General features: G+C 39.8%; 1 protein-coding gene across 1 annotated transcript in view; it reads right to left on the reverse strand.

Annotated features, from left to right (window-relative positions):
* The window catches only part of CEP192 (centrosomal protein 192), an 84472-nt gene that overhangs the window by 54924 nt on the left and 16921 nt on the right, over positions 1-12627 (reverse strand). Inside the window, exons 11-21 of the mRNA XM_051610268.1 lie at positions 12031-12625; positions 11820-11989; positions 11051-11285; positions 10100-10222; positions 8370-8524; positions 7948-7994; positions 6381-6498; positions 3703-3857; positions 1949-2089; positions 1351-1675; positions 859-999 (exon numbers count right to left, since the gene is read on the reverse strand). Coding sequence (XP_051466228.1) covers positions 859-999; positions 1351-1675; positions 1949-2089; positions 3703-3857; positions 6381-6498; positions 7948-7994; positions 8370-8524; positions 10100-10222; positions 11051-11285; positions 11820-11989; positions 12031-12625 — 2205 coding nt within the window. The remainder of the gene's footprint in view (positions 1-858; positions 1000-1350; positions 1676-1948; positions 2090-3702; positions 3858-6380; positions 6499-7947; positions 7995-8369; positions 8525-10099; positions 10223-11050; positions 11286-11819; positions 11990-12030; positions 12626-12627) is intronic.

Below are 12627 nucleotides of genomic sequence, written 5' to 3' on the forward strand. Positions count from 1 at the left end.
TGAAAGAAAGAAGATGCCTTGAGTGGACCCTGGACATCTTCAGATTATGTCAACATTAGAAACCAGAAGACACCAGGAGAAATACTATTGCACACATTGCTTGAGCCTGCCTAGTAAAACAGATTACCAGGTTAACATTTTGGTGCTAAGGCATGGATTTGTCTACAGTATTAGGAGCATATTATCCAAGTCTGCATGACAAACCTACAAACTCCCATGAAGATCAGTCTCAGATACCTTTAGGAAAAAAAACAGCTACTTAAATAAACAGAGCTTTTAAAAGCCTAGAGTTTGTTAGAAGAGTCCAGTAAAGCCCCTCAATACACCGTTTTTCAGTACCAGTACCATTTTTCAGCATTAAGACATTCCCAAGGTGTTCACCAAAAGATCATCAGCTACTTAATTCAGATCTTTTTGTATTCCAGCTGATTTTACAGTCATTTCTTGTTTAGTTATTTCCCATCTTATAATAATCCTGTAATACGGAATGATGACTACTGTTTCCTCTTCTTGAAAGAAAGGGTAACAATGACTAAAGTCCAAAGGAAAAAATTGCAAAATTACAGCTACAGGAGTTATTTTTGCTCATACAATAGGTATCAGTGACACATATTAAAATGCTTTTTGAGACAAAACAACTGACTTGCCATGGAAATATTAGGAAGTACGGAAAGAAGCTACCAACTCCCACTAATGATAGTATCATTATAGTCTATCATCAAATTTCAAATAATTTGCAGTATCTAAAGCCTGGAGACTTTGCCACACCAAGTATCTCTTTGCTAAAGTTAAAAAAAGGAAGAATTTTTACTTAGCACTACTACAGGAAACTACAGTTAAAAGAAAAAGATTACATACATCCAGTTATGAACTCCTCATTTATTTTATCATCTTCAGACAGATTTAAATCTTGTTCTTCATCAAATGAAGTATAATATGCAAGATCAGTTACCCACTTGCCCTCTTCATTTTGATAGACAATGCTGTGTGGTAAATCACCTGAAAGATAAGTTACATGTTACGCTGTTGATTAAAACAAAAAAGGAATACAGTAAAGTCTCTGAAGTTTAAATTAAGAAGTTAATCTCCAACAACTTAAAAAAAAAACAAGTTAGCTCAATTTGCTGCAACTGCAAGCTTAAACCAATTTCATAATAAAATAAATACTGAAGTGCAATATACAACAGTACTTTTTAAAAGAAAAACAAGTTAAAATTTATGCTACATTGTGTTTTATTACCAACTTGCACAACTAACGAAAAATGCATAGCTTATAATTTTTATTTTTTTTTTTTCCATGCAACAGGGCGTGGTCACAATTACATAGATGACATATCTGAAGCAACCTACCTTTGTCTGTTGTAGCTAAACTTATGTTCTCACAGTTGTCTGGAGTTGGAGACAAGTAAGTTTCAGCAAGACTGACTCCATATTCAGTTGTATTTGTCTGAGGAACATTTGCACTAAAGAGAACTTTAGGAGAGGTGTGGTGCCCCAAAAATCCACTTGCTGTGCGTAGTCCTTCAGAATCAACAGCCTGACACTCAGAGGACTGTGTTTCTTGCCTTGGAAGTACATCTGAGACACCAGCTTTATGGCTCTCCATGCACTGAAGATACTGTGAATCTAACTGCAACTCAGCAGCAGTACAGGAATCTCCAGTAGTCACAGAATTCTTAGAAAAAAATAACAATTTTAACAGTGTCAAAAGTACAGTTTTTAACTTTTGGAGATAGTAGTTCTACATACAAAATAGTCCAAGTTATCGAAGTTTAAAAATGCATCTGAAAACAAAGTAGTGTTATTAATGTTCTGTAAAGAAAGTTTGGGTTCTTAATTCAACCCCTAATGAGTTTTGAAATGCACCACCATTTTATACTACAGACTTACTGTATATGATACACAAAAGTGTATCACATACAGTGACAATTAAGTGACAATTTCTTACCAGTTGCTGTACTTCCCTGGGCAGTGTTCCTCTTTGTACAAGACATCCAGTTGTCTCTTGATTTGGTGAATCTTCATCACTAGCATTTCCAGAGTCTATTCCTGCCACAGCCTGGTAAGTGTCAGGAACCTGAAATCTCTCCTTTAAAAAAAAAATTTAAAAAATTTTAAAAATTAAGTTGCACTAGAACAAATATATACCAAAGGACAAAAAAAAAAAAAAAAGAAAAAGAACACTACCACTGTTTTTACAATGTTAAAAATATTCACTAGTAAAAAGATTACCATATATTGTCCTCTCATGTGACATTGCCTTGTAATAGTTCCTGGCTATGCCAATCCATACAACTGCTTCCGAGGGCATACACAGCAATGTGACAGAGGATCTCTTCTGATTCTTACTACATCTTTTCATTCCATCTAGCAAGGGCACCACATTACTCCTCTTCCACTTCTGGTTGATCCACTGCTGGATCAGGCCCTTCAAGTCTAACTCATAACCTGTTGAACCTACCCCCATTGCCTATCTACAACAGCAGAAAAGCAGGAACATCCTACACAAATAGAGAAGACCTGAAGTCAGAGAGCAGAACTGTGTTATTCTCACTCTTCAGACAACCACTTTCGCCTTTCTTCACATACAGCTGTAGATCAGCAACTGGCAGCCTACTCAGATTGCTTTTAAAGGGTTAACATATCACTTCCCACAGCTTGGAAATTCTGATGTCAGTTGGGAAATTCTGAGAGTTTCAGAAGGTACGGTTCATTTAACTGTTTAAATAGGTCACACTGTCCCATTCTGGTCAAGCATGCAACTGCCAGGATCACATCCATTGTCACAAAGCCAAGAAAATGGAAAGGCACTTAATTCCTGGTACTCTGTTTGTAATGGAACTGTTGCTCAGATATAAACCACAAGTTGCTGCTCTACACTTACCTTTTGCACACTGACCACCTATTTAAGACTTATTTACTCCTCTGGAAAAACAAGTCTCTGTGATACTATACTCTTAACAAAACTTTAGAAATTGCTAGCCAAGATAATAAACCAATGATCAAAAAGATTGTATAAACTGGTTGTATGATCTTAATAGTTACAGAAACAAAAAATTAAAGAGTAGTGAAATGAATTTGTTCAACAAGTTTAATGAATGTCTTAAGAGAAAATCCCATTCTGTTCTTTGAATTTTGTTGCAGTTAGAATTGTAACTGTAGCTAAGAACAGTAACAAGTTAAACTACTGAGAGTAGCTTTGTCACAGAAACATCAGAGCAACTATTAAGCAATTCCTACACAGAGAATAGGTCCATGTACTAGACATAAGGAGCAAGTTAAAAGCAAGGTCAAAAGATAGTTTCAGTTCAGCTGACCAGCTTGCTGGGGCTGGAGGAGACAGCATTTTATGGGTATTAGCTTTCTTACAGAGATTTATCTTTCATCAAAGCATCTTTGCATTCAGAGGCTGCATTTTTAAATAATTTTAAATCACAAGACATTAGTATCAGTAGAGGCTTCTGCTTTAGCTACCAATGATATAATTCCCTTTAGTGGACTTGAGAGGGTCCCAAATGCTAATCCACTAACATCTTAGCACTTCTGACACTAAAAACCAGCACCAGGAAGCTAAGAGGTGAAGTGAGGTGTATAAGAAACATTCATACCTTAACCCACCTCAAGAGAATACCTCAGAGCTACACAAAGTTCAGACCAGTATAAACAACCCAAAACTCTAGAACTTTATAACTTTAAACTTACTTGAAATAAGCCATTTTCAGAAAGTTTCAGTGCTGTACAGCATTCTGAGAGTTTCTGTATGTTGGCATCTCCTCTTGTCATTTCTGGCTGCATCAGCTGCTCAAAATAGGCTTCTAGCTGGTTATCAAGGAACTCTTCATCATCAATATCATCACCTATTGAAAAAGAAGAAAATACCCTAATGACCTTTCATGGACATTTTGTATCACCTGACATACTACTAAATCAACTCCATAATTTTTAATACATCGAGTATCACACAACACACTATCTGAGCAGAATTATCCTGGTTTTCCCTTAAAATAATGGGATTATGGAAACTTGTAGTTGTCTTACTCCACAACTAGCAATACAGAGCAGAACAAGATGACTACTCTAGCACATGAACTCCCACGCTCAAGTGACTCATCTTCCTTCATATGATCTAGATATACCACCACATTCCAACTAGAAAATCATATACATACTCATAAATGAAAAGTAAAATGTATGTAACATTTTTCAAACTTCACGGACAGAGACTGAAGCATTCTAATGGCAAAAAGTCTTAAGAGTTATTACTCAGAACAGTACTATTCCTACTTGCCAAGTGAGAAGTTTTCCAGGAAAATTTGTCTTGTTTTGGGGATGCTTTTTTTTGTTTGTTTGTTTTAATTTGTGGGAGTTGAGGGGAGAGCAGTTTCCAGTGCTTTTGTGTATTTGGGTTCTAAAGACCCAAAAATCAGTCAGCTTTTTAGGGCATGGTTAAATGCACTCTTAAAACCATTGTAAAAAATATTTCAATAAGAAGCTTAATATCTTCACTTTTTATTCTTTCTTTTCTACAAAAAAGCATCCTGATTGTGTTTTTCATTGTTAAAAAACCAGTATACTCAAGCAGGTTTTTATTTTCTAAACTCACAACTATACTTTGCTTTCAACTTAATTAAATAAATGCTCATTTTCAGGTAGCTGATGATGGTTTAAGAATTGTCCAGCAATTTTGCTTTTCTAGTGTATTTCTATTTTTCTCCCCAAAATGGGAATTCTGAAGAATCTCCTCACTATCTCCTTCGCCAAAGAAGCCTAGACAATGCCAAGCACGTATACACAGACACAGATCTAAGTCATAATTACTTTTGCATTCCCAGTTTTGACAATGCCCTGTACAAATAGCCTGGTATACAGAAGAAAAATTCATGCAACAAAATTCAATTTAGTTGAATTGGAAGCTACGGATGCTCAGCAACGTTGGCATTACAGAAGAGTGATCAGGATCTGTTACATATGAAAGTCATTAAATGAAATATCCACATCATGGCTGTTTCCACATATGATATGAAGAAAGTGGAGGGATTACAGCTGACTGTTTCTTCAGTTTTTGAAAGAAGACTAATAACTATCCTGAGAACAAAAATCCATGGAGTGCTTTAAAATTATAAGAGGATTACTTAATTACCTGCATGGTAGACAAATACCTACAATTCAAACTCAAATTAACAATACCATGATAGTTGCTTTAATTTCATTTACCTATGTCTATTGAAATAATAATCCACTATCTTCCAAATAATAAGAAAGTAGATTCATGTGTTCTACCTCAGACATCCTAGACTTCCTCCTTATCTTTAGAAATACTCACCTGCCAGGTTTACACTGAATACTGAATTACATTATAAAAATCAGTACACCACACACTGACTAGGAAAAATGAAAAGTTAGCTTCACCATACTGGAACCCTGAACAGACAAGCATTTCCACCTAAGGACAAGCAGCTCCTTAGGAGGGCAGTGAAAATAATTCCAATCCCTTGCATGGAAAAAAAATTGTATTTTTCTCAACAAACTATTAACTTCATTTTAATAAGTTCAATGCACAAGTGAAATTATGCAACATGAAAGAACAAGAAGATTTCAAAGAGAGTCATTACACCTGTAGATGTAATATGGAGAAGCCCAGTAACCCTACTTAAATGCAGGGCTGCTTGATCCCAAGATGGCAGTAAACTTACTTCTCACACTGCCTTCCTCATTCTTGGTGCATTTGAAGACATGCCCTGTTGTCCTTCACACTATGTGCAAAGTCAATTGCACTAGTAAAGAAGTGCATATTTGTCCTTCAACAGCACCTACTGGAAGGGCACCTTAATTTCAAAACTCTTTAGTTAAATTTCAAGGGTCTTGTTTAGTTATACAGAACTCAAGCTTTCACTTTTATCCTCGTGGGTAAACTAGACTTCTGACTTGGGTGTCACCCTGCATGTGTGGCACCTAAAGAGAGCTGAACTGGAACTCAAGTAAAAGTTAATGCTAACTACATGTATGTGTTGTTCATCATAAAAGTTTACCTCTGTTAATCTAAACTGGAACTATAGCTAGGGTTACCACTTTATTAAACTAATGCCCCCGTTTCTACCTGTATTTTGGATTCATAGTAACTAAGGACTGTTAAATTTTTTAGATTAACCTTTCAGTTGTGATCTTCTCTGACAAATGCCATAGCCATCGACTCCTATTACAATATGCAAACAGCCATTTTTTCCCAACAAATGGTTATATTTAGTATTCCTAAAACCAGTTTTTGATAGAGTGTAATCTGTATTAAATACTTCACTAAACCAATACCTTTCTCCTCAAGTACACAATAATATTGAATCAGAATTGTAGACTCAATTACCCACAGTTATTAATACACTTACTAGTGGAATCTCCTTCTGAGCTCGTAAGAGATGACAGTTTCTCATTTTCCAAAAAACTTGAAAGGCTACTGCTAAGATGATCACTTAAGACTTCACCTTCAGGTTCAGATGGACCAAGCTGTGAAAAGCAGCCATACAGAAATGTTTCTAGGAGTTACTAGCTATTGTATAAATTCAGTTAATAATAAACAATTAACGAGATTAATAATCCAAAACTCCCCCTCATTTTTTCTTTTTCCTACTTATCCCAGCAAACATTCTAGTTCCAGTGGACTTGGCCTGCTAACTTCCAGAATGGATACATGCAAGACATACCGGGAACATACACAGGAAAGAACTAAAAAGCATCTGAATGACACAAAACTTAGAAGACTTTGAAAATAAATCATTGAACCAATGTATTGAAGAGTTTTAACTTGAAAAAAAACTGCCTCGCATTCATTAAGCTGCAATCTCAAAGTCCAAAGACAACTCCCAATAGTTTCCTATGGTGCTATAACAGTGCTTCTTCAGAAATCATACACTCAGATCAATGTTTTGTTGAAAATTTCTTCAAACGAGCATAATGAATTACTTAAAGTAGTATTTTGGTTTAATCTACCTCACTGTAAATATTGTATCTTTTATGTATCGAATAATTTTTCAAAACAGCATGATGTAATGTCTCTTTTGGATTTAGTCTCACATTCTTTGTGATAAACAGATCAACCTTGACAGCCAGAAAAAAAAGACCAAGTTCAAAAAGCAAAAATTTTAAAAGGGACTTGAATTGGTTTTCAGATGCGTGACTGTTAGCAGTCATCTGCATTCAACTGCAACTCACTGACCACTATAGCCTCCCAGAAAAATCAAATGAAAAAAAACCTAAATCAAGTTAACAAATACCAGCCAATACATTTAGGACATAAAATCTCCCATTTCTGTCTGCTTTGTGCCCATAATAGTCAGCTTTTCTATAACATAGGAGAAAAAAAAGTGCTGGAGCATAGCCCTGCCTGTCAGTACCTGCAGCTGTGTGCTAGCTCTGGGACAGAGACACCAACAAAAAATTAAAAATACAAAGGCAGCAGGAAGACTTTTTTTTTTTTAACTGTGCATTTTTTTAAATGTTGAGGACACTGAAGAAGCCATCTGGACTAGTATTCCTCAAAGCAATTAACAAGCACAGGGGCAAGTCAAATCAGGTGGATGTTGTCTACTTCAATTTCCAAAAGCATTCCAAAGAGCTTCTCAAAAGGCTTTTCAATAAGCTAACCACAATGGGATAAAATATAAGGTTCTTACATGGATAAAGAACTACAAGACAGCAGAGGCTAGGAGTAAACAACAATTTTCACAACTGGGGAAGATTAGGTGGAGCCTTGCTCCCATGATACTAATTACTTTAAGAGATCTGCAAAAAGGAGGCAAAATGAGGCACAACACATACATTATGGTAATACTATTACAAACTTAAGGGATACACAACATAAGACAATAAACCCTCCCTCCTCCTCTCACAAAATTAAGACTATTACAAGATTAATATTAAAAAAACTGTCATGTCACTATTTACAAAAGCTTTCACCTTGTTTTTCTTACTGTCTGGAAGAAAACACATTCCAGTTGGCAAATCTGAAACAAAAGAATGTGGTGTTATCAGTATTTTGTTATGCTAAGTGCTAACTATTCTGTAAGCTAGCAGATCAAGCCTGTTGAAGGTCTTGGCATACACCATAAAAAACCACCTTGAAAGATACACATTATCACAATACCAAAGTTTCTATGTCCTTACAGCAATGATCTAAAGCATCTGGGAGTAATTACAAAGGCAGGGGCTTCATCAGGTTTGGAATTGTAAAATTCATGCAAGACAGCATCTGCCTTAAATTTCTATAAAATGGTGCAAAAAGGAAGGAACCCCAGGTTGATAGGGTCAAGAGAAGAAATCTATAGCATAAAAAGCTAATTACACTAAGAATAAGCACAAATTTTCTCAGATTTTAATACCTTCCAATCTTTCAACTGGCAATACCTCAAGTAAGGTATCTTGAGGGTGATTTGAATGCTCAGCGTCATTCTGATCTAGTTTTCCATATATCAAGTGGGATTCTTTTAAACTACCAGAAGATGGCTGTGCTTCTTCAATTAGTGTAGCAGCTTCCCTGGAAAGAGAATGATTTCAATTAAAAATATCACTCAGCAAGGTATATAGATCAACATTAGTATAAAACATCCCTATACATTAATATTTGATATATTCTCCAATTTTAAAGCATTTGCCTCTGGGAAGTCAGCTGTTCCCATTAACATAGATTCTACAGACTTATTACCTGTCATTCTACAATAAAGGCATAAATACCAAGATTACAAGGCCTGTTTCACAAACTGAAGAGTGAAACAAATAGTGAAATTTAATGTAACATATGCCACTCTACTTTCTCCTCTTTGTTCCTTTCCCTTTCCTTTCTGCAAAAAGAGAGAAAAGTTTTAGGGGAACAGGGTCTATGCCAAGTGAGCGCCATGATCCATTTGAGAGGAAGTCAAACCCTAGACAAGATTTTCCTCGGTCCACAATATCAGCATGCCTTTTGTAACATTAAATTAGAGACTAACTCATAAAGAACACGTCTTACTGAAATTCTAAATAGTTCTGTTAAAAAACAGCTTTTATTACTCTGCAGGAAAGTTATTTTTCAGTTCTTTTTTTATAGGACTTCCACATAGGCAGGTAAGCCAATCATGTAAGATGTTAAAATTTCCCCACTGAGTGAAACAAACCATACTTTTCCTTTAATATTTTTTATATATAAATAAGACTAATATTTGAAAGTCTAAAGTGCAGTTAGTCCATTTCTGTATTTTTTTCACTTGAATGCAATAAAAAAGCTGACTCCTCCTCTTAAATCTTACGTCTTTTGTTTTTATAGGGACATACCGCCTGTAGTGCAATTTTATCAGCAAGAAAGACTCACACTGTGGTTTCTATTGCAACAAAAGGAACAAATTTAACCTTTGTTAGAATAACCTATGCAACAGTTTCCAACACTTCCACCCCTTAGTAATGCTCTCTAAATCATGTCACTAACACTAACTATTTCCTCAAGAAGAAACAGCAATCACTGAGGCTACTAGGAAGCTAAATTTGACAGAAATTAATGTTCCTTTCTGTATACAAGCAGTGTGAGACTTGGAACACATGTAAACCAGTGCAAACCGTTATTCAAACACGTGACATGAACAAGAAACATGAGCTTAAGTCTGTATTTTGTAATGTAACCTAGGCAAATACAAGCAAGAGTCCAATAAGTCACTTCATTAATCATGCTTAAGAAATGTTTAATTAGTGTGACAACAAAACAAAACCTCACAGTTTAAAAAGAAAATCTCTAGAATGCTTAGGATTCATTCCTGACATGCAGCCCAACTAGTCAAAGACCAGAACGCTGTTTATGTACAGTCTAAGTGGTAGCACTGCACAGGATACTTCCAAAAAGCCTGCCACTATCCCTTTTCAGAAAACATGGACAGTGTTGTAGTTGCAAAAGCTGCCTAGGGTGCCAAACACTATAAGCTAACAGGCTAATGCACAGCTGAGCTCTCCAGTTACTGCCATCAAAAGGCCAGTAGAAGAAGCTGCTGCTGAGGTGGGCAATTCAGTTCTGAAGTACTCCATAACTAGCCTACAGTACTGGTATGTACATTTTAGGACAGAATTAGATTGTAACTATCTCACTTACATGTCATCATGAAAGCTGAGGGCAAATCTTCCCACTGGCTCAGGATCTGCCTGACTACTGTGAGAAGATCCTGATGGAGACAAATGTTTCCCTTCTAAATAGGATGCACAGATATCAGAAAGCCTGTAAAGGTGGGGAGGAAAAACACACAACAGAATCACTTTAATACACATCTCTCCTGTTTTCCAAAGAACTGGGGAAAAAAAATCATACTGGTGGCCACTCCTCTCCTGGAATTCCAATTATTTGAATATTTTAGAATTTTCAAGCTAAACGGTATTTACAGGTACACATATGTACCTCCAATGATTCTCTCCAGTCTTCTGCAGCTCTTCAGAGAAACACCACATTATCATTTTTAGTGGCTAGTGCCGTCCCATTTGGAACATACACTTCTGGAAAGACAGGGTAGAGAACGCTGATCTTCCTTCTTGTTAAACCTCAGAACAGCTACTAAGTGAGTAAAAGCTTCTAATGGCTACTGTTTGCTGTACTCCCTGCTGAATAGATCATTATAAATTGTGTTAAATTTTCATTTCTATCCATAACACTAGTTCTTACACTACACTTTCTAAACAGAACCAGATTGAGGTAAATTAAATGAACAGTTAATAGAGTTCAAAGAACTCACATGTAAAAAAGCTATTAGTCTCTATATGATGTCAAGCTTGTGTATATTAAGCTAAGAGGCAAGTTAAAATTGTTGCCTTATCAGGCTAAAAACTAAGCTCCTCTTTTTAAGGGCAATTTGAGGATTTATGAGGTTGTAATGCAATGAAGATTTTTCACTTACAGTCAATCCTGTGTTTGCTGACAACTATGATACTGATTATCTTCTACCAAATAAACTGTCAAAATAATTTTTCCTCTCCAAAGCTAAATGTTTCAAACCAGTCAACTGTTGTATTTTTTTTTTTCCTATTTTTAAGTATTATAAACTGATAGTCTCACCTGTTGTCACCGCCCATTTCACCCCTGGCAACAGTTGAAGCTGCAACAGGTAGGCCAGGGTTTGAGGAAACAGTAACATTTTCCAAAATGACGCTTGCACTGCTATTCATTGAATGGCCCAAGAAGCTTGGAAACGTCTCATCAGCAATATTTCTGAAGCCCTCCATCGTCCTGCACAAGCTGCTTAAAATAGCACTCTGCTTGGCAACAAAAATCAGTCCTGGTCCAGCAGCATCTGAAAGCGAGAACGACTATACAGCTACACAAATCACACCAATGATGTCAAAAAATACGTTGTTTATACATCACAGCCAATACTCTTGGGCCATCGCCCCACCGCACTCACAAACGCGCTCAAAAATTATTCCCAGCCCCCTCCCCGAGAGCCTTTCGGGGCCCACAGAGCTTCGTAGCCTTTCTAAAACGAGCAGCGCTCCTGCCAGCCAGAGCACCGACGCCGCAAGACGTGCCAGCCTATATTTAGCCCGCAAAGCCGCTCGGACCCGGACAGCCCTCCTCCTTTGCCACAGCGGCCAGCACCTGCGGAGCTCCCGGCACCGCGGCGCGCCTCGGCAGGCTGCAGCCGGGCGCGGCCGGTCCCAGCGCGGGCGCCAGCCCCGCTCAGCGCCCGGGGCACCGCCGCCGCCGCCCCCTCTCCGCCGCGCACCGGCACGGCGGCCGCCGGCACGCTCCGCTGCGCAGGCCGGGGCGGAGAGCGGCTCAACACCAGCGTCCCCTTTCTTCCCAGCGGGAAGAGACCAGCCCTCACCCTCCCGGGAGCTGCCGCGGCCAACACCGAGGGGCCCGCCCCGCCCCGTCCCGTCCCGTCCCGCCGCTTCAGGCCCCGAGCGGACCGGGCGGAACCGCGGCCCAACCGCCAAAACTTCAAACCGCCGCTCCCGCCGCGCGCGCCGCCCCGCCCCGCCCGCCCAGCGCCCCCTAGCGGCCGGGCGGACCCCCACTCCCTCACCCAGACCCACCCCCCGGCGAGGCGCGCCTGCCCGTGGCCGCCGCCTCCCCTCCCAAACTCGCCCCGGCCCGCGCCCCGCCCCGCCCCGCCGCCAGCCAATCGGAGGCGGTCGAGCCCCGAGCCCAGGCCGGCCATTGGGCCAGCGAGGGCGCAGCAAGGGGAGGGAGTTTCGGTGCGAGAGAGAGGGTCGCGGATTGGGCGAGGGGCGCGCGGGCCAGCAGCTGGCCCCGCCCCCCCGGCCGCTCCCCGCCGGCCGTGAGGCGCGAGGCGGGGCCGTTGGGGCCGGGACGCGGGGCCCGGGGCCCGGGAGGAGGAGCAGGAGTCCGGTTCCGTTAGGTGCTGCCTTGCGGACCGGCCAGGTTTGGACCCCGGTGCCGGTGAGTAGCGCGGGGCCTGCCGGAGGAGCCCCCGAGCCGCCGCTGAGGCGTGGTGCCCGAGCAGCCAGGGCTCAGCCTCGTGAAGGGGAAACGCTTTCGTCGGATTTCCTTGGGTGACATTTTGCGTTCGTATGGCAGGCGTTCTTAATGCTCCTGTCTGTGTTTTCTGCCGTGTTGTTGCTGCATGAGTCCCTTGGATGAGGTTGAACAACGTGCAGCCTGTACACGCT

Source organism: Apus apus, chromosome 2 (genome assembly GCF_020740795.1).
Source record: "Apus apus isolate bApuApu2 chromosome 2, bApuApu2.pri.cur, whole genome shotgun sequence".
Taxonomy (NCBI): Eukaryota; Metazoa; Chordata; class Aves; order Apodiformes; family Apodidae; genus Apus; species Apus apus.